General features: G+C 42.0%; 1 protein-coding gene, 1 long non-coding RNA gene and 2 pseudogenes across 2 annotated transcripts; 1 reads left to right on the plus strand and 3 right to left on the minus strand.

Moving 5' to 3' along the window:
- The first annotated feature begins 4,071 nt into the window (after window positions 1-4,071).
- LOC123475963 lies at window positions 4,072-15,035 on the plus strand (annotated as a pseudogene).
- Window positions 15,036-16,325: 1,290 nt separating this feature from the next.
- On the minus strand, window positions 16,326-17,309 carry LOC123475964 (annotated as a pseudogene).
- Window positions 17,310-17,325: 16 nt separating this feature from the next.
- LOC123475965 lies at window positions 17,326-19,195 on the minus strand. The gene is made up of 8 exons (XM_045179221.1): window positions 18,909-19,195; window positions 18,753-18,846; window positions 18,321-18,677; window positions 18,145-18,262; window positions 17,969-18,073; window positions 17,807-17,856; window positions 17,534-17,647; window positions 17,326-17,460 (listed from the first exon to the last, which is right to left on the minus strand). Exons 1-8 carry the CDS (start codon window positions 19,178-19,180, stop codon window positions 17,326-17,328), a joined length of 1,245 nt encoding a protein of 414 aa, XP_045035156.1. The 5' UTR covers window positions 19,181-19,195.
- A 40-nt stretch (window positions 19,196-19,235) lies between these two features.
- LOC123475806 lies at window positions 19,236-19,597 on the minus strand. Its single transcript, XR_006651190.1, has 3 exons — window positions 19,561-19,597; window positions 19,388-19,495; window positions 19,236-19,325 (listed from the first exon to the last, which is right to left on the minus strand). It is a non-coding gene; the product is annotated as an uncharacterized LOC123475806 (long non-coding RNA).
- Window positions 19,598-26,804: the final 7,207 nt, after the last annotated feature.

Consider the following 26,804-nt stretch of genomic DNA (forward strand, 5'->3'; position numbering starts at 1 on the left):
CGGGTAACCTATTTGCCAAAATGGGTAGGCTGGGCGGATTTTATGGGCAAACTGGGTATACCCACCACCATCTTGGAAAATGGCGGCTTGCAAAGTGCCAAGTTAAATTAAAAGGGAGATTAGCAAAAAAAAAAGATTTGTGGCGGAAAAGCGCGTGACTTGATTTCAGTAGGGCTCGGCCCCGATCGTTTTTCGATCGGGGCTAACCGCGGTTTGTCGGGCAAAAATCACCAAACCGTCGGTTTGGTTTAGCCGTTTTTGACTTCGGTGCGGTTCTCGGTTTGGAATTCGGTCAAACCGGTGCGAACCGCCGCCATTTTGAAAATTTTGTGAAAATTTGGCGGAAATTTCAAATCAACCAATCAAATCGCGTTGAGCGTAAAGTTGCGCCAATGGTTTCCAGGTGGGACCTGAACTGAACTTCGAACTCTGACTAATTGACTTAATTGAGTCAGGTCAGGCTTAGTGGTAGCAACCTAGTTTTTTTTTGTTACTAGGTATTACTAGGTAACATACCTAGTTTTTTTGCAAAACTAGGTATTACTAGGTTATTTACCTAGTTTTCGCAAAAACTAGGTACGGTAATTTCAAAAAAACTAGGTACTAGGTACTAGTAAAAGTAGTAAAAAAAAACTAGGTAAAATTTTTAACTAGGTAATTACCTAGTTATTTAGGTACCTAGTTTCAAAATTCAAACTAGGTACAACTTTTAAACTATAGGTTCTTCAAAAATGTTTAATTTCCCAAAAAATCAAATGTAAGCTGCAGTACCCATACCAAATAAAAAACTACCATAGACTTCGATTTTGAATCTCTTTGTATTCACTTATTTGAATTACTGAAAAGAAGAAAACAGATTAAGGGTTTATGTCAAATTTCTTATTGAATCTGCAAAGCGTTTGCGATTCTAGTAAAACTGATGACACGTTTGTTTTTTTGCCTTTGCAAGAAAGGCCACTGCAAGAAAAAAGTCGCTCTGCGGATGCAGACGTTGCTGGCATGGCCAGATATTGCAATGCTATTCCAGACAGATTGGAAAACCTCCCTGACTTTTCTTTCCAGAAAGAAAATGGGTCAATTTCCGCATCGAACTCTCCCTTGTCCAATATATCCAAGTAACCCTTAATCTCCCTTTTTAATTAAATTTAATTATTTTTTATTTTTTTATTAATTAAAAAGTAATAGTTAGTTAGTCTAAAATTTGTAGTGAAAAATCTTGAAGAAAACGTGGTGAGACTGTGAGAGATGAGACGTGGTGAGGGACTGTGGGCGCGAAAAAACGTTGAGCAGCCTGCACAAAGAAATATCAAGTGTGTCACATAAAAATGAATAAAAAACATCTTGCCATTATTTTGACAACGCTGCATAAAAATCAAAATTACCTATGTAATTATCTAGGTAATCATTTTAAAAAACTAGATATTACTATTACTAGGTAATTTCTAGGTAGAAAAATGGACCAAAAACTAGGTTAAAGTAGAGAAAAAAAAACTAGGTAATACTAGGTAACTAGGTAAAACTAGGTAATACTACCTAGTATTGCCACCACTAGTCAGGCTGTCAGGCATTGCTGTTATGCTGAATGCTGTACACATTTGTAAGCTGCTCGTCTCTTTTAGCCGAAGAATTTCGTTTGCTGCCAGAAATTCGTCTGCTACAAGGGGATGAACAACAAACCATTCACAAACAATAGCTAAATAAAAATAAACCAGATAGAACTAGGGCTAGAAAAAAAAATTGGGAAATGAAAAAATGAATAGGGTACCCTCTGCTAGGAAGAAAACGGGGAAAATCTTAATTATATTTATGAAAACTTATTTTTTAACATGAAGAAGTTGGTTTCTCCATAAGACGCTGCAGCCGCAGCAAACCAACTTGGACACAAATGAGATTTTCGCATTTGTGGAGAACGTGCAACGTAGGATGTTTTACTGCTCTATTGGCACATTGGTATAATGCAATGCTACCGATGCAGAGGTACTGGGTTCAAACCTGAACGAAGAATGTTTTTCAGCGATTTTATTGTTGGGAAAAGCTTGCTTAAATGCTTTTTGACGGGATTTTATAAATCGGTTGCATAACAGACCTATATTTTTTGAATTCTAATGTTTCTTATTGTAATTTGAATTAGTAATTAATTTAATTTAAAAAGAATTAGTCATTGCTGTGGCAACCCTGATATCAATAGTAAACAAATTTACTATCCACCCTAATATAGTGTTACAGACAACGATAATTTTAGATTTTCGTCTGCATTTTGTTTCGATACTAACCAACAACAGTAAATTCTTTTTAACTTACGCAAAATTTACCAATTTGAATGGCATAGTGGTATAAGACGATGCTCAAGACAACAAGGATCCGTGTTCAATCCTAATAAACAACATAGCTTTTTTTTATGCACATTAATCTGGGAAAATGGTGATTTGACAGTCGTAATCGTTAATAATTTGAAGGTTTGACTTTTACTATTTTCTATTTTATTTTCTATTTGGAAAATTATATCGATTGTCGTTCATATTAGTTTACTTTAACTATAGAATAAACTGCATAATATTGCAGGCAACTATAGCTCTGTGGTATCGTACAGTATTTGGGATTCAAAATATCGAAGTTCCAATCTCACACCATCCACATCTTTTATTTCGTATAGGGTATTAACATTTATTTTTCGTGTTCTTTGCATTTGGACTATTTTGCAATTAGAAATCATCTTAATTTTTTCGTTTAGCATGAAAAATAAAAAAATTTGATGTAAAATTCAATAAAAATATAGATAAAACTAGCTTTGTAACATACTGTTTAGCCTTAAGAAAAGCAGACGATGATCAGTTCAGATTTGTATTGTGCAATTTATATCGATGTTCGGTACAGGCTGGTCGCGCACTATCTCGTCTATGCTTTGCGACGAATCGCGCAGTCACTTTTTCTACTGAGGAAAGTCGACTCTTATCGACTGTCTATAAGAGTCGACTTCTCCATTAGAGTGTGCCTTTTTGAATGCTAGGTTGAATTTTTGCTTTTTCTACTGAGGACAAGTCGACTCTTATCGACTGTCTAGAAGAGTCGACTTCTCCATTAGAGTGTGCCTTTTTGAATGCTAGGTTGAATTTTTGCTTTTTCTACTGAGGACAAGTCGACTCTTATCGACTGTCTATAAGAGTCGACTTCTCCATTAGAGTGTGCCTTTTTGAATGCTAGGTTGAATTTTTGCTTTTTCTACTGAGGACAAGTCGACTCTTATCGACTGTCTATAAGAGTCGACTTCTCCATTAGAGTGTGCCTTTTTGAATGCTAGGTTGAATTTTTGCTTTTTCTACTGAGGACAAGTCGACTCTTATCGACTAGTCTATAAGAGTCGACTTGTCCATTAGAGTGCGCCTTTTTTAATGCTAGCTTGTATTTTTGTACTGATTATTGTATTTACTTGTTTGAATGTAGGGTTTGAATGTAAAACGTTTGCAGAATAAATATATTTTAAATTCTCGTGTGTATTTTTTATGAACGGTTGATTTTAAAGGTAAATTTAATAAAGGTGATACTCTCACTTGGTGCTGGACTAGTGATGCTTAGGATACATTACAAAAGTGGTACAGGAATATACATAACTGAAGCTTTATTTAATTAAAACGTAAACAGCATTTGTTAATATATATTTAGATCTAATTTAATCTAGATTGTGCGAAAAGTTGCTCGCTAACCAATGGACAAAGTGGTAATCGACTCTTATTGACTAGTTGATGCTTATAGAGTAGTCGATGCTTATGGACTAGTCGATGCTTATGGACTAGTTTGTATTCTGTTAATTGTTTATAATTATTATATCAAACTTTTTAACTACGGAAATACGGAATATTTTTTAAATAATCTTTGGTAATTTTATAAATTGATGTTAATTTATTAATTCTGGAACAACTCCTTTCCGTTGCTCTTGGCAAAAACCATTGACGGACCTTGAACTTTGGCAACTCGGCAACTCTGCATCGATCATCAAGAATTCAAGAGTAATAAAAATATTACAAACTCATTAGAGAGATAATAAAAAATCGCTTAAAGTATTTCCGAATCATAATGGAAGATGAAAATGCTGATGATGAAATAGCCTCAAATGAAAGAAACCTGAATAAAAAATTAATTAAAAGAGGATTTCAACAACCAGAAATCAGTCGGTACATTAAAGATGTTTCTTCTGCCAATTACAACACCAACAAGCACCGAATGATTCGAATCATGTTTATTGTAATGAAATTAAAGCTGGAACATAATTTACATAATACGAAATAATCTACTTTAAAAAACTAGGCTAACCAGCTTGCCAGAGACGCCGGTGTTGAATTACTCATTTTTGGGTATTTCCCAAATGTTACTGTGGGAAGTTGTGCAGCATGGGCATTTGGTGAAGAGACTAAAAATATTGTTACGAAACCAACAGCCAAATCATTTCTTAAACATTGGGAGAATGTTTTTTCATTAAAAGAAGGTATATTGTGACAAATTTGTTATTTAATTATAGTGAGATAATAGAATTTTTCTCCTAGATATACGTCAAAATCCAGCCAAGGCCAATGTTGATGTTGACAATGAAGAACCACAAACTGAAAATGTTGACAATGAAGAACCACAAACTGAAAATGTTGAAAATGAAGAACGACAAGGTGAAAATGTTGATGTTGACAATGAAGATGATCCACAAACTGAAAATGTTGAAAATGAAGAACGAGAAGCTGAAAATGAAGAACCACAAACTGAAAATGTTGAGTTAAACAAAGAAAAATAAGTTGTCGTTGTTCAAGTATCACACACAGGTTCAGAAGGTGAAAGTGTGGAGCCAACGAACAAAGAGTCAGAAGCTGGTGGTGTGGAGTCATCGAACAAAGATTACTTTGAACCTGAGCAAGAATATTTTCCATCACACTTGATTACAGGAACACAGCATCCGTCCAGTACTGTTACCATTACACTGACACAAAGTGAAGATGGCACATTTTTCCCACCACCACATCTCATTGGTATTATGCATAAATTTTTTATTAAGTTGAGTAAATAGTGTAACAGATTCACTGGGTTTAAGGGATGTATTCAGTCATAGACAGCTTACACGACACACACACACAGCATTACACAGTAACAGCACTGACAGCACTAACAACTAGTCTGAATCACTACATTGGACTGCCCCTCTGGCCGGTCATAGACGGGCTTTTGAGTCCTCTGACATCCGGCCAGAGTGGCAAAGTCCATTGACATCGCACATTTGCATCTCCTAGCATCCGGTGCTAAGCGACAAAGTACATTGGCGCTACATCCCCCCTCCTACCTACTGACATGGGTTCCCTAAACTGGATAACAAACCCCACAAGGCATAACAAATAGAGTCCCCTATGTTTTCTACTTTAACATTTGGTAAAACTTATCTGGGTTAAACGACAATATTCACGCGACTGCATTTGGCCCGGGCTGGCCTTGATCCTCTTCTCCGGGCTCCCGCACCTCCACAAGACGAGTCAACAGTAGGGTGTCCACGTGATTACTCAGCCTCCGATACTCGATCCACAGGTACACCACAATTGGCAACGGGAACAAGCATCCGACCAGCCATTCAAACGGATAACGCTTGGCATTCTCCTCTTCTTCCCATTGCCGTTGTAGGCGTTCGACCGCTTTCAGGTGTGAACTCGTCCCCGCTAGGTCTATACGCGTAGGCGTTCTTAGGGCGGCTGGTGCTTCCTCCATAATGGGGCTCTTTGCCACTGGTTGCGATTGCTCGACCACCGGTGCCAATAGACCACTCAGCATCCCTGCAGCTTCCTCGTCGATGACGCTCGTCACATTCACTGGCATCATCTGTCGGAAGCTCGCTTGCAGAACCCATTCGTCCGAGGTTGCCGAACACAACCGTGGGATTTTTATGACCCCCGCTGCTGGCAGCACTTGCGGTAGACCGATTCCGCCGATCCTTTTCCCAGGGCACTGGAGCACTATGGTTACGTTGTCTTTACCAGCGTAACCCCACTTCCCTTCCTCCAATGTAGAACAAGTCAATGCCGGTCCACTTCTTACTGTCTAGGCGACAGTTCCTCTGGATTCCTTCCTGCTCCTGCAGAAAGACAGCCGCCGCGCAGCTCTTCATCCTTCCTTTTCGGTCAATCGGTTTCAAGAATGGGCACACACTGCCCATGTATGGAGCGCATTTCCGGACTTCGTCCACGTTGAACTCAACGAACAGCTGCCGATCTGGCGATACCCCCAGGTATGGAGCCAATCCCGCGTACGAGTGGGATACCGACTCCCCTTTGCTGGTGGCTACCGGCATAGGAAACACACTGTAAATCTGCAAGGCATAATTAAACTCAAATACCGGCAGATGAATGAACAAACGAACGTTTCCGTTCACCAGCGCCGCCTCCACCCTGGCCTCCTGGTATGCTCTCCAGCCATTTCCTCCTTGCAATGCTGGTGTCAGTCCCCAACCTTGGGGCAAGGCCTGTCGAACCGAATTCAGCGCCTTAGCCAATACATTTGGAGGACAAAGGAGTGGTGACAGTCTCCCTATAGCTGCATCTGCTAAGCCGGTTTGCCAGCCGTGCAAAACGTCAGCCGTCCAATCCAGTGCCCTATTTGCCTTTTCCACAGACCTCGTTACCTTCTGCAGGAAAAGTAACTCTCTGGCAAGGTGGGTCCAGCTGTCATTGAAGACTTTTCTCAGCTGCGCCTGCTCTCTCCGCATCTGACCCGCCGCCGCCATGAGAGCACCGATTTCGGACTCATGCTCCGCCAAGTGCCCCATGGTCACGTTTAACAGGGTGGCCTGTTCCTGGAGAAGGTGCACCACCTCAAGACCCTTCTTGTCAAATGACTCGAGCCTCGAGTGCACTGATTCCAGGTCCTTTGTCGTAGCGGTCCCGAAGAGCCAGTTAAGCAGCTGGCCCCCTCCGTCGAACAGCCCGCGCTTCTGCCTGGTTCCATCACCTTTCAGAGCTCGTTCCAATTCCCGAAATTCCTGCCTCCGGCGCTCCGCTCTTGCCTTGATTTCCGCTAAGTCACGTGCTGGACCTTCCAAAAACGGAGTGACTTCCATAGGGAAATTCCCCGTGAGTGCTCTGTCAAACGCCCGCACCATATCGTCTATCCAAACGATGACAAGTTTAATTACTTGTTCCGCTCGCTTAGTGGGCACATCATAGATGACTACCCATTCCGAGTCCCCCAGGGCCAAAGTACCTTCGGGATGAAAAACCGCTCCCTCGGTCGCGACGTATTTCCCCTTCATTTCATCTGCTTGAACCATTTGGCCTACGACACAGACCAAAGTGAAGAGCAGCATGTTCTTCATCCAACCGGGTGCCCGCTTCTTCCTGGTCGGACGACCCTCTGGTGATTCCCTTGCTGCTGGGGCCGCGGACTCTTTTCCGTCTTGTAGACCTTCGTCCATTTCGGCTATCGGCTCCAATGGCCGGCGCCTCCTTCCCCCTTTTCTCTCCTGGCTGGCGGCTCCACAGCTGTCGCAGCAGTGCTGGCGTCGAATGGCACCCCAGTGTCGACTTCAGGCGTCTCACCCATGTCGGTTTCGGCACACGCTATACCCTCTTCAGTTTCGGCGCGTGCTTCTTCCGAGCCAGTGTCGGCACGCGCGACACCCGAGTTGGTGTCGGCAAGTTCAACATCCAAGTCGGTGTCGGCATGCTCTAGCCTCTTATCTTCCTCGTCGCTATCGGACTCCTCGTCCGATTCCACAACGAACTTCTTCATCTGCGACACATGCACCACAAGAGTTCTTTTTCCACTTGGTTTCCGAAGCTCGTAGTTGAGCTCCGTGACCTGCCTGATCACTTTGTAGGGCCCCACGTATTGATGCAGTAACTTTTCCGCGAGCCCCTTCTTCCGCTGCGGGCGAAAGATTAACACCAGGTCTCCGGGTTCGTACACTGGTGCTGCACTGACTCTGGCATCGTACTGCGTCTTTTGACGTTGCTGTACCATGGCCAGCCGGTCCTTTACGTCTTCTCTAAGCTCCATAATCGCCTTCATTAGGTCTTCTGCACCGACGAGCTTCGTCTGGCTTGGCCCCGTCGCCGCCAGCAGATCCGCTGGAATCACCGCTTCCCTTCCATACACCATCATGAAAGGTGTGTGGTTGGTACTCTCCTGTCGCGCGGTGTTGTAGGCAAAAGTCACAAATCCCAGGAATTCATCCCAGTCTTCGTGGCTCTCATCCACGTACATCGCTAACATTGCTGCTAGCGTTTTGTTCTGTCTTTCAACCAGGCCGTTCGCTTGTTGATGGTAAGGCACTGTCATGCGATGTGACAGTCGCAACAGGGCCAACACTTCCCGGGTGACTTCAGCCGTAAAACACTTCCCTTGGTCCGAGGTCAATTCCCGTGGAAATCCATGTCGTACCACTACGTCCTCGACAAAGAATTTTGCGATTTGTCGGGCCGTGGCATCCGGCAAGGCCCTGGCTTCTACCCATTTCGTAAGGTAGTCCACCGCGACAACGATGTTTGTGTTTCCGTTTCGCGATCGCGGGAAAGGGCCCAGGACATCAATGCCGATACGCTCGAAGGGTCCCCCAACTTGCGTTATCTCCATCAGCCCCTTCTTCTTCCCTTGATCCGGCTTCCGGGTCTGGCAACTCTTGCAGCTTTGGACATAACGGGTAACCGCCCTGTCCATTTTAGGCCAATAAAATCTATGCCTAGCTCTCTCCAGAGTCTTTGTTTGCCCCAGGTGCCCAGCCGTGGGTTCATCATGAACCCACGACAATGCCTCCTTACGACGTTCCGGTGGCACACAAAGCCGATCAAACTCCTGCCCGAACCTGATTGTTCTCCAGGTACAGCAAGCCCTCCTTGAGCATGAAGTTTCCGTATTGGGTGGAGTCATTCTTGATCATTACTTGCTTGATCCATCGCCACTGCTTCACCCGGTCTTGACCATCCGCCCAAGACCGTGTATCCAACCCTATAGTAGCGACTGGGATGGCCACCGCCTGCTCCTCCTCACCCCTTTCTTGTATTGGGTAACGCGATAGGGCATCTGCGTCATCGTGCAAGCTTCCTTTCTTGTAGTGGATGGAAATGTCGTACTCTTGCAACGACAGACTCCATCTCTCAAGCCGGCCACTTAGCTCCTGCTTGGTCATCAGCCAACATAAGGCATGATGATCGGTTTTTTATCACAATTTTTGTACCCCAAATGTATGGCCGAAACTTCTTTACAGCCCATACAATGGCAAGGCACTCTTTTTCCGTTATTGTGTAATTTCTCTCCGATTTGTTCAACACTCTGCTGACGAAACAAATTGGCATGGGGTGCCCGTTTCTTTCTTGCATCAGCGCCGCCCCTATGCCGTAATCACAGGCATCAGGATGCACTTCGAAGTTCTTTGAATAATCCGGATGAGCAAGCTGTGCTGCTTTCACCAGCGCAGCCTTCAGCTCGGAAAACCCGTTCCGTTCCGGCTCTCCCCAACGAAAAACCCCTTTACCTTCCATTACCGTAAGCGGGTACGCCACCTGGGCGAAGTTCGGAACAAACTTGTGGTAAAATGAGCAAAGGCCTACAAAGCTCTTCACCCACTTCCTCTTTGCCTTTTCATTGGCATTAAGGTTTGGCCCCGGGAACATTTCTATAGCCTTACAGTGCTCCGGATCAGGCTCGATTCCGGCCTTGCTTACCACGTGACCCAGCATCCGCACACGCTCGTTCCCGAAGCCACATTTTTCCATCTTCAGCTTTAAATTGGCCTTTCGGAAGCATGATAAGACTTTTCCTAGTCTCTCCAAATGCTCTTTAGCATCCTTTCCAAAGATGACCACGTCATCCATGTAGACCAGGCAATCAGTCCACTTCAATCCTGCCAACACCATATCCATTAGTCGTTGGAATGTGCTCGGAGCTGAGCAAAGCCCAAACGGCATTACTCGGAACTGGTACAGGCCATCCGGTGTAACGAAAGCTGTCTTCGGCTTATCAGCTTCCGCGACTGGCACCTGCCAGTACCCGCTCTGAAGGTCTACAACACTAAACAGAGCCGCTCCCTCCAATTTGGACAGTGCATCGTCAATGCGCGGGAGTGGGTACACATCTTTCGTTGTCACTTCATTCAGCCGCCTGTAGTCAATGCAGAATCGCCACTTCCCGTCCTTTTTCTTCACCAGAACGATGGGCGATGACCACGGACTTTGAGCAGGCTCTATAACCCCCTGCTTAAGCATCTTGTCGACCTCACCCTTAATCAATTCCCGCTCCCTCCATGCACGTCTCCTTGGCAGTTGTTTAATCGGTGCCGCTCCTCCCGTTGGGATTGCATGTTCAAGCACAGTGCACTGGCCCAAACAATCACCGCTGTCGGCAAACACATCTTGGAACTCTATCAGCAGCTCAATTAGGTCGTTTCGATCTTGCGCCGCTAAGGTCGACGCCACACAATGATCGAATGCCACTGGCTCCCGTGATTTTCCCGGCCGTCCCCTCACTTCTCCAGCTGCATCCCTCCCTTCACCAACTTCCAGAGAGAGATTACTGGTCTGGTCAATGGGCACTAGGTGACCGATGGATGTTCCCTCCACGATGACGTGATCCGTATGATCGACATTCATCACGTGAACCACTGCCTTCGTCTTCGAGCAGTCGATCAGCGCATGACCCGCCGACAGTCCACTATTCTGCAGCAGTTTCTTTGACGGTCTGAGTAACATAATCGTGTCATTTCCTCCCGTCTCAGGGATTGACACTTTCACTGGCACCGCACTTCTTTTTGGCACCGTCACCCGCACCATCGCTGTCACTTTCCTCACTGTTTCATTCCCGCTGCTCGCTTCCATGTGGATGGCACCGAGTTCTACTATTGGCGGGTCGCTAAAACAAATTTTTAGCTCTCGAAACAGCTTCAGTAGATTTCTTCCCATGATAAATTCTGGTCCAAACGTCTTTAGGACCAAGGCTTCACCCTCCACGGACGCGTTTTTATTCGTGACCGTTAAGGAAACCTTTCCTCTCGGGTTCATCGGTTGTCCATCAGCCGTCACGACCATCGGTCCTTCCCACGGGACTATTTTCAGCTTCAATTTACTCGCCAATGATGGTGAAATAACTGAAATTATTGCTCCCGTGTCCACCAAGGCATCGACTGGTCGTCCACCAATCCAAATTTCTTCGGTCGGCTGACGATCACCATTTGTCATTCCCATAGCCTGGTCTCCGCCAATCACCGCGCAGGCTGCCTTAGGCTCCTCCCCTCAGGCTTCTTGGGTTTCATCGCCCTCTCCTTCTTTTCTTTCTGGCAGCTTCTCGCAATGTGTCCTTCTTCATCGCAATTATAACAGCGAAACTGACTTTTTCTTTTTCTGCTTCCTGTTCCATTCGCTTTTTCCCCTTCCTTCTCTTTCCTCCTCGAAGGATCTCCTGCCCGGGCTAGCTCGTCCCTCAGTTCTTGAATCTGGCGCTGTAGGTCTTGCACCTTGTCAAGGCCTACCGCCCCGACTGCCGGCTTCTCGCGCTCTCTACGCGCATCCTCGTACCCCCTCTCATAGGCTGTTTTTACGGCATCTGCGTGAAGTCTCGCCTCCTCCAGGAATTCTTCACATGATTTAATGCCCAACACGTAAAGCCTCTCGTAGAGAGCCGGGCTCAATCCCCTGAAAAGGTGGTCTATGCGCACCTCTTCGGCCATGTCTGGCTGAACCATGCGACACATATCCATAACATCATGGTAGTATTCCGTGATGTCTTCCTCCTTCCCTTGGATCCGCATGCGCAACTTCCTTTCCGTCTGCCGCTTCAGGTTTACCGCCACGAACTGCTTCAGGAAAAGCGTCTTGAGCCCACGCACCTCTCTGTAGTGTGCTGGCTCGTCCTCAGTTCCGGCTACTTGGACCTCCCGGTCCTCCCAGTGCTCTGGGCGTGCGTTTCTCGCCTCAAGGCCTACAATCCATTTGTAGGCAGCACCCTCGAGCGAAACATCAATAGCCCTTGCAAGATCGTTATTCGACCAACGATTATGGCGACCAATCCTTTCGAACCGGTCTATCCACTCCATTGCGTTTTCCTTTGGCGTGCCCCGGAACTTTTCCGGCTCCTTGTAGTGGAACATTGGGCGTTCCGCCATGTCTTCCTCCTCTTCCAAAAACGGGTCCCACTCGAGTTCAGGATCTTCCAGAGACTGTCGGCTTGGCGATCCTCCTACGCTGAATCCGCCGCGTCCCTGTCTCACCGTTGCCGCTTCCTGTGGAGTACTAAACGCTCTAGGCCGTAGGCCTTCGCGCAGGCTTCTTCTTTCCAAGCCCACCCCTCGCTGCTCGTCGTTCCTCGCTTCCAACGGCTGTCCGCTGTCGCTACCCGACGATCTGTTGATGACCCCGGAGGTATCGGCTTCCACGCTAACTATGCGTTTCCTGTCGGCAGCGCCTTCCGCCCACGCCGACCCCTGCCACACCTCTCGGTTTCCAGTCACCGACCCCTGCGTTCCGAGCGAATTTGGGTCGTACGACTTCCTCCGCTGCTCGTCGATCCTTTCCTGGACACTGGAGACTGACACCTGCGGGATAAGCGACTCGCGGTCGTCGAACTCCGCCTGACGCGTGCGTGATCCCTGATCACGATCGACGACCCGCACTTCCTGCCGCTTCTCGTTACCCGCCCCGGTACGTGCGTTAACCCTTCCTTCGTTCCCTACCTCACGAGCCCCCTCGTGCTGGCTACGGTGCAGCTACGGACTCGTATGCCCCTTCCGTCACCGCACCCCCTGCTTCCGGATTCCCAGAATCCTGGCAGCTCTGTGCGTCCTCGAATTCCTCGCCCCGTGGCTCGGAATCAGACTGGAATTGTGACGGATCTGGAACCTCCCGCGGTAGGGAAACTTCCCTGGACAACCACGTACCTTTCTGTCCCAAAGTGAGGTCACTCACTTCTCCAGGAGGGCCTCTCGAACGGCCCTTTGACCGAGCTGAAGCAGCGCTTGCTGCCTGCAATCCTGTTGAAGATCGTGCTAGAGGTGTTGCCGCCCTCAAACCCGAGTAATAGGTCTGAATCTCCTTGGCGGCCTCTTCAGCTGCTCGTCTACGGCTCCTTTCCCCAGCGTCTATTATCACACCTCTCCCGTGTGACATTCACACGAGGATCCGCTGCGATCCCACTTCCCAAATACACGCTCTCCCAGACCGTTGCTGTGGTCTCGTGCCCGGCAATAAATGGCCGAGTTCGATTTCCAGAGACCCCTCACAGCGAACGCCTACCTGAGTTAAAACGTGTACCTGATCAGTGAACAACGCAGTAGCATCTCCACCATGTAACAGATTCACTGGGTTTAAGGGATGTATTCAGTCATAGACAGCTTACACGACACACACACACAGCATTACACAGTAACAGCACTGACAGCACTAACAACTAGTCTGAATCACTACATTGGACTGCCCCTCTGGCCGGTCATAGACGGGCTTTTGAGTCCTCTGACATCCGGCCAGAGTGGCAAAGTCCATTGACATCGCACATTTGCATCTCCTAGCATCCGGTGCTAAGCGACAAAGTACATTGGCGCTACAATAGCTTATAACAAACTTGATTGTTATTTTTAGATCAACTAGATGCCTGGGAATTGGGTGTGTCACCTTCACTTGCTCCACCATCATCAGGACAGCTGTTTGAAATTGCAACAGGTAACACAATTTAATATCCCCTCGAAAAATTGGATTTCTTATGTCTTCATATTGTTATGTGATTTACAGAATCGACATGCGATGGAACAGGCCGAACAGGGGCTTCAAATAAGGCTACGTCGGAACTTTCAGTCCCAGTAAATGGTAAGAAAAAACGCCAAAATAATTCGCAAAAAAAATAAAAGCTAAAATTAAAGTTTCACTAGGCACAAAACGAACAGTTCCCGTACAGGGTCCAGCAACAACTCCAGTTGAGTTCGATTCAACACCGACGCCATTCGGTACCACTAGTAATCAAAATCCTGCTGCTGCCATTTCTACGGAGCAACCATTGACAGACATTTCGCTAAAAGCTCGAACTACTTCGAGTGAATCGCAGGTTTTTCCCTCTGGATCAGAGTTAGGCTCAACTTCAGGAGAAAATGCACACACTAAAGGACAAGCTTCTCCAAAACGTTTGCCGGCTGAATTAACAGCAAAGGCTGCTTCCAATCCTTCGCTGCTCCCTCTTGTAACTTCGAGTGAAGCGCAGGTTCTGATCACAGCGGTTATTTCAGCTGCTAATACTTCCATCGGAAACCCAGTGTTGCCATTTCGTGAAACCGGACAACCAGTTACCACAAATAAAGGTAAAACGAATGTGATTCCTATTCGTAGATCATAGTAGACTTTGTTTTCTTATTTTTTGTTCTTGTGTTGATAAGCTTCGTACTTAACTGCAGGAAAGAAGGTGCGCCAGAAAGGAAAAAAACAGTCTCAAAATCATTTACCGGTTGAATTAACAACGATGACCGCTTCGAATCCTTCGTCGTTCCCTCCTGTAACTTTGAGTGAAACGCAAGTTCTTATCTCTTCTCCTAGTCCGCCGGTTTCAGTTGTCACTATTCGCAGTGAAATCCCTGAACTACCAACCCCTGAAACTGGACAATGGGGAACGGAAAATGGAGGTAAAGCAAGTTTAATTTAGTCTTTGTTTTTGTATTTTATAACCTTATTCTTGTATCATAATCTATGATCATTTTCAATGCAGTATTGGCGTCGTCGGATTCTGCATCCGCTTCAATTTTCAAACAACAAAAGCGGAAGAATGGTGTCGAAAGTGAAACAAGTACGAAAAAAAACGCGCTGTTTCAAAAAATGTTGCCTCAACGAAACAGACACAGCGGAAGTCAACAAGAACACCAAAACCGAAATTTTTAAACTGAGACGACTTAAAATTTGTACAATCAATTATTGTACACTGAAATAAAGAAAATTTCACCAATTTCGAGTATTTTTTCCATTGCATTTTATTCATTTGAGCATAAGGGATGGGTTGTAATTAATAAAGGTCGCGATTCTGGTTAGTTCGATACTACCGAAAAACTGTTATGGCGTATCTTATAATGGGAGGCGTTATAAAACCATAAAAGTCTCTAAAAAAATACTCTACCTATGGCTTGTATTAGTTTTTCATCAAATCGTGGTCTAATGGTGGAGCCGACAGGCTTTCAACTACGGTGTTCGTAGTTTGGTTCCCGGCATAGTCAAATTTCCTATTTTACTCAAATGCTGTCGATTATCGACGATGTTAACGTCGGCTTCGAATCAATATATTATTAATTTTCATTTTATTAACTCCAAATTATGTTTATGAGAACTAAATCAATGAAATATAACGCCGCTATAACGTACAATTTATTTCCTTGTATAAATAGTTGATTGATAAATTAATTACAAAGATTTATTAAAAGATAACCTAGCCCTAAGTTTATTATCTCTTTGTAAAACCGCGTAAAAAAATGGCCGTCGCCATGCTCGTCGAGGATTGGTCAATAGACATTTACAAATTAAACATTTAAAAACATGTTATAAAATCCATTTCTTTGCATCAAAGCATTCTTCGTGACACAAGGATCACGAAAATATAAATATTTACTATGTTTATTAGTGTTAAATGGGCAAACGAAGAGCCCAAAGTCTCGGTGTGTAAGCTTGTCTCCCCCTCTAATAATGTAAAAATTTTAATCATCAATAACTGCTACAATTGAAGTCGGAAAGTTTTTATTTTTACGGGAATCGAAAGATCTCGTTGAGCTCTTTCGATTTCTGTAAAATTTAATACGAAAAATATGAATGGAAAAAAGTTTCGAACAAGAATTTTATTTTCCGTCTTTTCGGTTAGATCCAGTTATAGTCTAGATCGAAAAACCGAAAAAGTTTTTCATGTTCAAAGATTTTTATCCTTATAAATATTCGATATTAAATTTTACAGAAATCGAAAGAGCTCAACGAGGTCTTTCGATTCCCGTAAAAATAAAAACTTTCCGACTTCAATTGTAGCAGTTATTGATGATTAAAATTTTCACATTATTAGAGGGGGAGACAAGCTTACACACCGAGACTTTGGGCTCTTCGTTTGCCCATTTAACACTAATAAACATAGTAAATATTTATATTTTCGTGATCCTTGTGTCACGAAGAATGCTTTGATGCAAAGAAATGGATTTTATAACATGTTTTTAAATGTTTAATTTGTAAATGTCTATTGACCAATCTCGACGAGCATGGCGACGGCCATTTTTTTACGCGGGTTTTACAAAATATATGAAATTTAGGGCTAGTTTACCTTTTATTAACGTTTTGAATTAACTTATACATCAACCATTCATTTATATAAGGAAACACAAAATTGATGAAATTTATCTTTATTTCAGTGTTGTACAAATTTTCAACCGATTCTTTATTCAAACTGGAAGTCGATGATGCTATCTAATTCTGTATGATCGCCATCAATTTCGCATTCTCCTTCACTATCTTCCAACTCGCTCTCCATCTCTTCATTTCTATTTTCCCCTTCGCGATCTTCCAGTTCATCTTGAATTGATTCTTCGTCATCATCATCGCAATCATTTTCACTTTCGCTAGCCCAATCATCAATTTCATCACTTACGACAGGTGTTGCGAAGCTGTTGGAATGAGGGCTGGTATCAACGGGAACCCAATGACAGTCATTAAGCAAGCGAATTATTCTCCTAATTTCGGAACGCATTATAAAAGCTTTTCCACGGACTAAGAGATCTTCAAATTGGACGAGATTTTCGGACTGTTCTTCTAACTTCTTTTTGCGTCCATCAGGCCACAATGAAATCTCTTCATTTCTTCCTCCACCTGCACAATCTCTTCCTTGCTTCTGGCTGCAAGCATCCACGCATCAAGTAAGTTGAAATTTTCTTGGAAAGAGACTGAAAATTTATAAGTTAGCCCTAACTAATTTTTATAAATGAATTTTGTTTTCATACTGTCGTAAAGAGATTGCCAAGGAAAAACTCCACGGTAGCAGTCATCCATGGTTACCACCTCCCCATCTAGTTGAGGATTCAATACTTCAATGATCTTTCCAGCCTTTTCGATATACTTTCTCATCTCCTTTTTTAGTGCGATGCGCTGTTTGGAGGAATCTTAAATAATAACGAATTAGCACAAACATTTCAAAAATATTTTTCATCGATACCAGTTTGTGTCGCAATACGATTCTTTAGGTTCTTGATAATTACATGGATTCCTTCCAAGCTTCGTTGGGAAACCGATAACGGGGTTTTGGGGAAATTCTCTTGTCTTTTAAAAATAAACGAAGAGTTTACTCAAATTGCAAAATAGTTTATTCATTACTCACAGACAACCACTACATACTTTTACACTTGCGGGCTTCTTCTTTTAGCTTCTCGAGAATTACTGGTAGTTTTTCAAGTATGTTCATGCCAATGTCATTTGCAGTTTCCATTTTTGCCGCTTCCAGCTTACCTCTTATTGACGTGATCTGAAAAATTCGTTTACAGTTAGATAAGAACACAACAGGCGGACAGACACTGGATTCATAGTAAATAACTAACTTGAATATAATAATCCTTCAATTTCTTTGATCGAGCCAAAGACTCCGGATTAGGAGGTCCAAGTTTAATAATTTCTTTTATCTTTGTCGTACAACGGATCAGCGCCGCATTGGCCTGTAATGAAATATAAAAGTCGGCGTTAAACGGCGTTTTCGAATAGCTGGTGTACATGTATAAATTATTTCATTATACTAACGACTAGTGTCGACCAATCATTTGCTATTAACGAATGATCTACAGGTGTCGACTAGTCCATTTCATAAAAAAACTAACCTCCGCAAGTTTATCGTCGATATTTTTTTTACGCCCAAAATTTTTCTTCCCTTTCCGTCACTAAACGATTGAACTCGCTTTCATAACGAATAACGTTTGCTTTCGCCTGAAGAAAACCAATTGCAATAGAATTACCATTCTTGTTCTATATTAAATAAAAACTGCAAATATTTACCGATGCCAACATTTTCGGTAATAGCTTTGGCATTCTTTCTTCCTTCTCTGTGTTGTAGTAAATCATCGCTTGAGTAAGATGATCACGACGGTCTGTATAAAACAATAAGAATGTTTGACATAACAATTAAGAATATGATTTTATGACGCGTTTTCAAACACACTTGCTCGACTCATGTGTTTCGTCGAACTTCCATATCTTGCCATCTTCGAGTTAGATTGCTCCGTGGTTTCGCCTGTCGTTAACCCAGCCCCTTTCATCCAGTGCCCACTATACAAGATCTATTGAGAAATATGAATAAAAACAAAAAGTAATGAATTAATACGAAGACAATTTTACCTGACAATACCAGGCGTGTGTTTTTCCATGCCATCGCGATAAAAAAGGTTTCATAGTCTCTGTGTGCGGTTTGAACTCGTTATTCGCCTTGGAAAGGTCTTCCGCAAAAGTCCAGTATTGACAAACAACGTCGTAACAAAGAAAATCACATCCACTTCTGAATGCATAGTCGTGCAGATAATGGACATGGCGGTACGTCTCTCCTTTTGCCATATCCACACCTCGTAAAAGATAACCATGCCGACATGTGCAGAACACGATTCCTGTTTCTGCTAGTCCTGTACGGTCATTAACGGAGTCAGACTTTCCCGCTTTATAGGATGCACCACCGCATGTATCTTTTGATACTTTCCCCAGCTAACAATACAAAACCAATTTATTTTAAAAATTATTAGATTCATTTGTTTAAAAGAGAGAAATTAATATAATTACCTTTGGTTTAATTTGATTTATTTTATCTGCGTGTTCTTGGAAAACTGCATCGGAAACAATACCGATGTCATTCAATAATTGAGAATGATCCACCCTGAAAGAAATTTAAACTTAGACCTTAGAATGAAATCATATAAAAACTCTTGCATTTCTAACCCTTTTGAACTCAACCAACGGTACAGTTTCATAATGCCATCGATGTGCATGGCCAGTGGTCTTCTCCCACAGGCTTTACAGGTGAAAAGCTCTCGAAGCTTTGCTTCTACTTCAACCAGGTACTCCATATATTGGTAGTATTTATTTGAAATGGCAAAGGTTTGACGGCAAATCGTTCCCGACCGACCAGAGCGCTTGGAAATTTCACACAATGTTTCAATAAATTTTCTCTCTGAAGTGCCAGGTGTTTTATGAACTAAGTGGTTCCACATGATCAGCAAATCTGCTGAAAAAGGTAACTCATGTTTTTGGGTGACCCAGGCCAACATCCGGATGAAATTAAATCATTCTCGGCTGCTATCATCACACCTTCACATTCTGAACATTTAAATTCCGGATAGCTCAAATCAAAGCGTCCTATAAATAAAAAAAGGAAGTTTTTTAAGTTCAGGTATCGCCAGTGAACGGATAATATATACCTTCTTTTGTAACAACTGCGATTTTTCCTGATCCAGGATGGAGACGAAGTTTTCCAGTTTTTAAACATTTCTGGCAATTTGCAGGAACAACACACGGAACAGCAACGTCTATAATCAAGAAAACAGATACATGCTAAATGTTACAATTTTAAATCTGGACTCTCCATTTTTACCTTGTTGTATCACTTTTCCATCCGTGTCAATAAAACTAAAACTAGTAGGCAGCAGATTTTCTGATACTGCATCAGTAAATAGCGAACGTTCATGAAATGGAGAATTGCAGTGTAGAGTTTGGTCGCAAGTTGCACAACATGTGACTTTACAAGTCAAGCATTTAACATACACTTTTAAATCTTGTGAGCATATGCTGCACACATTTCCATTATAAGCTTTGGCTGATACAAAAGCCTTGTACATAATATCTTTTGCGCTTTCCCAGTCATCTAAGCGTTCTTTCATTCTTTGATTCCAAGGTTTGCGTGTTCTTTGGTGAATTGAATCAGATTCAGTTTCTTCATTTAACAGCTCTGTTTGATTAACTTCATCTTCTAACATAGTTCTTCTTTCCAGATGAATGACTCTTGTAGCATCAAATACAGAAGGAACTTGGTTGTTGCCTTCATCGACAACAGAAAGAAACTCTTGATTTTCCTCATGGCTGTTAGATCCTTCAACATTGTTTTCTTCAATAACATGAGTAGGCAAGGTTTCTTTATTACTTTTAGATTTCTTTTGGATGTTTACAGCTGATTCCTTTTCATTGGCTTCTTTGAAAAGACCTTTTTTCCGCATACCTGTTCCAGAAAAACGCTGTTTCAATCTATTCAGTTTTGCCTTTTCATTCCACCTCTTTCGACGAGCCTTGGATTTATCAGTAACTTCCCGATGTATAAAATTTTTATCCTTTACTTTCTTGACTTGCTTCATTTTTTTTAGTATAAAATTTGACGTATCCAAATTGACGCATCTGGCTAAACAATTCTGTGTTATTATTTTTGATACCGACTTTCATGCAGAGTTGCCAAAGTCCATCAATGGTTTTTGCCACAGGCAACGGAAAGGCGTTGTTAAAGAATGATTAAATTAACTTCTAATTTATATAATTGCAAAATGTTATAAAAATATTCCAGATTTTTTTAGTTTTTTTAGTTTAAAAGTTTGTAATAATAATTATCAATTAACAGAATATAAACTAGTAAGCATCGACTAGTCCATAAGCATCGACTACTCTATAAGCATCAACTAGTCAATAAGAGTCGATTACCACTTTGTCCATTGGTTAGCGAGCAACTTTTCGCACAATCTAGATTAAATTAGATCTAAATATATATTAACAAATGCTGTTAACGTTTTAATTAAATAAAGCTTCAGTTATGTATATTCCTGTACCACTTTTGTAATGTATCCTAAGCATCACTAGTCCAGCACCAAGTGAGAGTATCACCTTTATTAAATTTACCTTTAAAATCAACCGTTCATAAAAAATACACACGAGAATTTAAAATATATTTATTCTGCAAACGTTTTACATTCAAACCCTACATTCAAACAAGTAAATACAATAATCAGTACAAAAATACAAGCTAGCATTAAAAAAGGCGCACTCTAATGGACAAGTCGACTCTTATAGACTAGTCGATAAGAGTCGACTTGTCCTCAGTAGAAAAAGCAAAAATTCAACCTAGCATTCAAAAAGGCACACTCTAATGGAGAAGTCGACTCTTATAGACAGTCGATAAGAGTCGACTTGTCCTCAGTAGAAAAAGCAAAAATTCAACCTAGCATTCAAAAAGGCACACTCTAATGGAGAAGTCGACTCTTATAGACAGTCGATAAGAGTCGACTTGTCCTCAGTAGAAAAAGCAAAAATTCAACCTAGCATTCAAAAAGGCACACTCTAATGGAGAAGTCGACTCTTCTAGACAGTCGATAAGAGTCGACTTGTCCTCAGTAGAAAAAGCAAAAATTCAACCTAGCATTCAAAAAGGCACACTCTAATGGAGAAGTCGACTCTTATAGACAGTCGATAAGAGTCGACTTTCCTCAGTAGAAAAAGTGACTGCGCGATTCGTCGCAAAGCATAGACGAGATAGTGCGTGACCATGTTGGTTCGGTAACAAAATAATTGTTCTTTGCATGGCACACTTGTTTATCTTCTCAATAGTTCTGTGGATGAAGACAGCAATAGCATGGAAAATGTTCAGAGTTCAAATCTAGCGATGGGTGTGCATCTAATCTTAATTTTTTGTATTTGACAATACGCCATCTATTGAGTATCGGAAAAACTACTTGGAAAGTATCGATACAACGACATATCTAAAAATATCGACTATCTAACATTTATCTAAAAATATCGATATATCGTTAAAAAATTTAGATAGTCGCCAACACTAGACGGCTCTCCTTTCATACAGCAGCGACAAGCAGCTGATCATACTTCGTGGTAACTTTTCGCCGGGCCAGGATAAAATGCAGACGCAGACCGCGGACTGCGGACTGGAGAAACTGCGGACTTTGAGGCGGTTGCACCATCTCGCAATTCAGCCCAATCCTATCTGGTGTTTTAGTACCATTAGGCCCTCTTGAGAAAAAATGTTTTAAATCTTAGCATTATTACTAGTTCAAATTTTAGCTTAAGTGTAATTTTAACATGTAGTTCGAATTTATTACGATTTTATAAAATAAACTTAAACAACCATCTCTATCAAATTTTTCTTAAATAAATGATTATAGCACGAAGTATGATCAGCTGCTTGCCGCAGCTCTATGGAAGGAGGTAGGTCGTTCAATATCGTGACATGGGACCCCTGAAACAGAGCTCGGCGTAACTCGCCCCTCCCAAAGGAGGGGCTTCAAACGAAATGACGATTTTAACGTGGGCTCTTGTGGAAAAAGTTTTCAGCTTTTTTAGCAAGAACTAGTTAAGTTCACAGTCTGGAAAAAATACATATTAATGTGCAGGATGCGGCGCATTTTTTGGTATCTTTTTCGGCTCTGTCCTGCATTTGAAACTATTTTTAAATAATGAATGAAATTTAGCCACAAGGTGCATCTTTTTTCCGTTATTAGTGCAGCCCCTGCAAAACTCATTTTCGGGTTCGTCATTTGAAACCCTTGCATTCATGTCATCTCCTTCCAAAAATTTATTGCTTGAGGACATGTTTTCTCTGTGCACATATTCTACATTGTTTTCTTGTAATGCCTCTTCCAATACGTTTGAAGGTATCACACTGTTAACAAGATCCAGTTGTTCCAATAAAGTTGACTGTGAATCACTCTGCATCCTCTATTTTCACTTCAACTCCGCCCTCGATTGCCGCTACCACTCTTTCTCAATTCCCGCTACCAACTCGTCCTCGATTTCTGCCTACACCCTCACTGTGAATTCCGCTTACGCTCTATCCTTAATTACCGCTTTAAACTTCACTTTCACGTATCTCGCTGCTCCTCGCATTGTTTTCACTTGAACCTCTCCAATTTTCGGCTGCTCTTCCATCATTTTCATAACCAGTTCTCTCATGATGTATGTCTCTTGCATGATTAGCTGTTTTTTACGTTCTTTCAAGTGTGGTAACAGATGAAACCTATAGTATCCTTCGGCATTGCAACCTTCCTTCAATCGGAAATTGTTTCCTTTTTAATGTTTCCACATCCACTTTGTTTTTTTGGAATGCAAAATAATGTAGGGATTTCATTCCCACTGATACTGTCCCGGGGGGACAATAGCAGATGTACTCATCTCTTCCTAGAGACGATACAGCCGACGCTGTAGTTACGAATATTAAATCTTGTTGTGATGTCATCGGGCATTACTCTTTAATAAGTAGAAATTCCAGAATAGAATAAGGAAGTACATTAGAGTCGGGTGACCTTAGGGAAAGGGCGTATTTTTAAGGCTAGTATAAAACCCACTATTTTCTCTCTCATGATTGCTCTTCTTCCACTAGGCGTGTAGACGTTTCTTAATCCGTGTATTCTTTTTTCTTTGTCAAGTAAATACAGTGTGTCAAAGTCCAGTGTGACAATACTAGCATCGATGTAGTCATCAAGTTGTCTTGATTGACGACCCCGGGCACTTGATATTATCGGGCCACCTCCCGGTCGTTATTGACAGGATTCTTGCATGGTTAAAATTGTAACAAAAAAAAAAATAAATAAATGATAACATTTGCATTACGAAATTTAAAAGCAATAAAAGTTTAGGTAATTAAGTTGGGTGGGATAAGATTAGCAGATTGGTTGGGCAGCTTGTTTCCAAAAATGATAAATAAGACTTACTCATATTCAAAAATTTTCTAGGAAAAATGGTGCAAAATTATAACTGCTTGGAATGGGCAGTGTAAAAAAAAACAAGTTTTTATTTAATCAGTTATTTGGTAAATGGCAATAAAAAAAATATATAAAAACACAATTCAAACCATGTTCAAGACAAACCGTCCATGCAAAATCACTTTTCGTCGCTAGGCGGGGATACAGTTTACATTTACGGACTCAAGCGATAGAGCCATTGGATTTACGGACTCCAATAGCAAAATTTGACACTAGAGGAGTCTGGATTACGAACTCCAATAGATCTTACCTTTGAAAATATCAAAATTGGTAGAATCGAATGGACCTGGAAAGAAATTTGTTAGTGAACGAAAATACTTGTCAATATAAAGAACTTATCCATCTCTTTAAATAATTTTCTGCACGACTTCCTGATAAGTAAAACGCAATTATCCCTGTCTTGTCTGGTATGCATAAAGTTTTAGAATTTTTTTGTTTAAATTTATTTCAATCCGTGCATTTTTGCAATGAAGTTGCAACATTTGGTTCAAGTTTTAATTTGTACAATTCTCCCATTAATCACTTTTTGTTGTTTGTCTAGTTCAGCTAAACGTTCCACGATTTGCTGTAACAATTTTCACTTTTTCTTAGCCAACGTTTTATTACACCAAGATGGTTCTCGAAAACGTACCCGGAAATACTATCCAAAGCTCCAAGTCGACTACAATTATCAGCAATGTGAATTAAATAGTGGATATTGTAAGAAATGAAACTAGTTCCATGTAAGGTAGACCCATTTAGGACAAAATTTTAAAACTCCTTGGCGTACTGTCCGTATTGAACATGAAATACAGAAGATGATAAAATTTTACTTGCGGCATAGAAAGTAAAAAAAAATGTGCATACCTCTCAGGTGTAATTCGGTTCAAAAGTAGAACTGGGTCCGCATAAAGCCTTATTTGCCACCCCTCAGTTGTCTTCATCTTTGTTGTGACGAGCTTGGTTTTCTTGAAATATCTCCAGGTGTGTTTCGTGATACCATCGACATGGGTTCGTCAATTTGTTGAAGTAAGTGAAGTCACTTTGTCCAAAAGTAAAGTGAAAAAAAGTTTTCGACAAGCCCCTTCATGGACCAAATGCATGGGATAAAGGGGAAATGCAATACTATATCAAAGTCAAATTCCTCGAGGCAATTGTAGTGATTATGATGAACTGGATAAAAAAGTTCTCGAAAAGATTGCCCCGTGCGTAAAGGAGCAGTTGTGGACAAAAAACCAAATCTTCTTTTTGGTCTTGCTTGTACAGGTAACTCGCTTGACCTCGTAGCACTCCCTAAGGTTGGACATTTAGAACAAGAACTTTTGCCCGAATGGTATCTTATACCTGTAATGAATGTTCTGGTGAGTGCGTCTTAAATGAATAAGCAATTTCGAATTTAATCAATTTCTCGTAATGCACAAAACCTGTCGTCATAACAAACTCCATTTCCAATACGAATTCTTTTAAAAATGTGTTTGGACCGAAAGGTTTCTCTTGACCGTAATAAAACCCAATAACAAAACTTTTTTCTCAGGCATTAATCCTATATCTCCTTAGAAGTAGTCCTATTTCTTCAGCCTTGCTTCTATAGGGACAATGAGCCTCAAATCAGATAAGCAAAAAGGAAGAGAAAGGTAGTTTGGACCTTACATCATGAGGTATTAAGATTTCTAAAAATCGTTGACTAATTGTCAGTGCTTTAATTACTTGTAACTTTATTAATTTTTATTCGATTGAAATTTTTTTGCATAGTTTTACACAGTTTGATTTACTTAATCAAGTTTATAATAAGGAAATTCGTCAATTGCTCGAAGAATCGCTTTAGCGATCCCGCGGACCAATTGTAATTATGAGAATAAAAAATGGATTGAGACTTTTACAGTGTTGACACATTATTTATTTAGCTTTTCTAAGTCTTTTTCGCGCCTAGCGCGCGTAACACCCTCAGACCTGTAGCTTCTGAGTGCGGACAAAACAAAAGTTTTTCGGAAGTCAAGACAAAACAAAACTGAAATATTTCTGGCCGATTGAACTGAAACTGACACACTTCTGTTGGACTCCAAACTGAAACTTCTGATGGACTCCAAGCTTTATTTCGCCGATTCCTTGACAATCCTTGATTGGCTTTGACCGCCTCGTCCTGCGCCCCTGCTCCTGTTTTGAGTTTTACCAACAAAAAAAAATTTAAGGAGACTTTTAAACAGATCTGGATGGGTGGGCTGGGAGATAGACTGTAAAAGTCTCAATCCGTTTTTTATTCTTATAATTACAATTGCTCCGAGGAATCGCTGAAGCGATCCCTCGAGCAATTTACAAATTATAATAAAAAGACTCCCTTCCACTTTTACAGTGATTTCAAAGATCCATGGACGGGAAATTTTTTCTCAAAACAGCCTGTGAAATCGATAAATTAGAGGTCGTAGAGCGCCTATAAAACCGAGTGAAGGTTGATTCGGCCGCTTAGTCACCTGCTGCTAAAATCGAATCGATAGGAACGCCTTGCACTACTGCATGAGATGCGGCCGCACTCCTAGTTGAGTGGGCTTTAAAAGACGAATCTATTCCGGCTTCTAACAGCACAGACTTGATCCAGCTACTTACGGAGCTGGCAGAGACGTGTTTGAAGGGAGCGATGACCCCCAAGAGGAGAAAATGGCCGTTTTCCTCGTTTCTTTTTACATCAGTTGTGTAGATGTAACTGCCCAGGCATTGAACTGGACATATGAGCGGGTCGCTCAGCTTGTCGACCAAAACAGTACGCAGAGCACCACCGCGTTGTGCCTTCCTCGGTCGTCCGAGGGAAAAAGAAACGCCGGAGTTTGAAAACCTCACTGTCTGTCGGAGAATGGAGCTCAGCTCCGAGACTCTGAGAAATGTTGCGAGCGCTAAAAGCATCGCTAGCTTTTTTGACAATTGAGTCAAATTCAATTGGTCGTTTGGCCCCCAAGAAGCCAACAGCGACACCACCTCTTTCACATCCCATGTACTGGAATATTTCGGACGGGGTGGGTTTCGATTGAAAACTCCTTTCAACAATTGTTTCATGGATGCAGCTGCCCCATCAAGATGGAAACTGCTCGCTCCAGCGTTCAGGACAGCATCGACCTTT

This window comes from Daphnia magna, linkage group LG9, assembly GCF_020631705.1.
Source record: "Daphnia magna isolate NIES linkage group LG9, ASM2063170v1.1, whole genome shotgun sequence".
Lineage (NCBI taxonomy): Eukaryota > Metazoa > Arthropoda > Branchiopoda > Diplostraca > Daphniidae > Daphnia > Daphnia magna.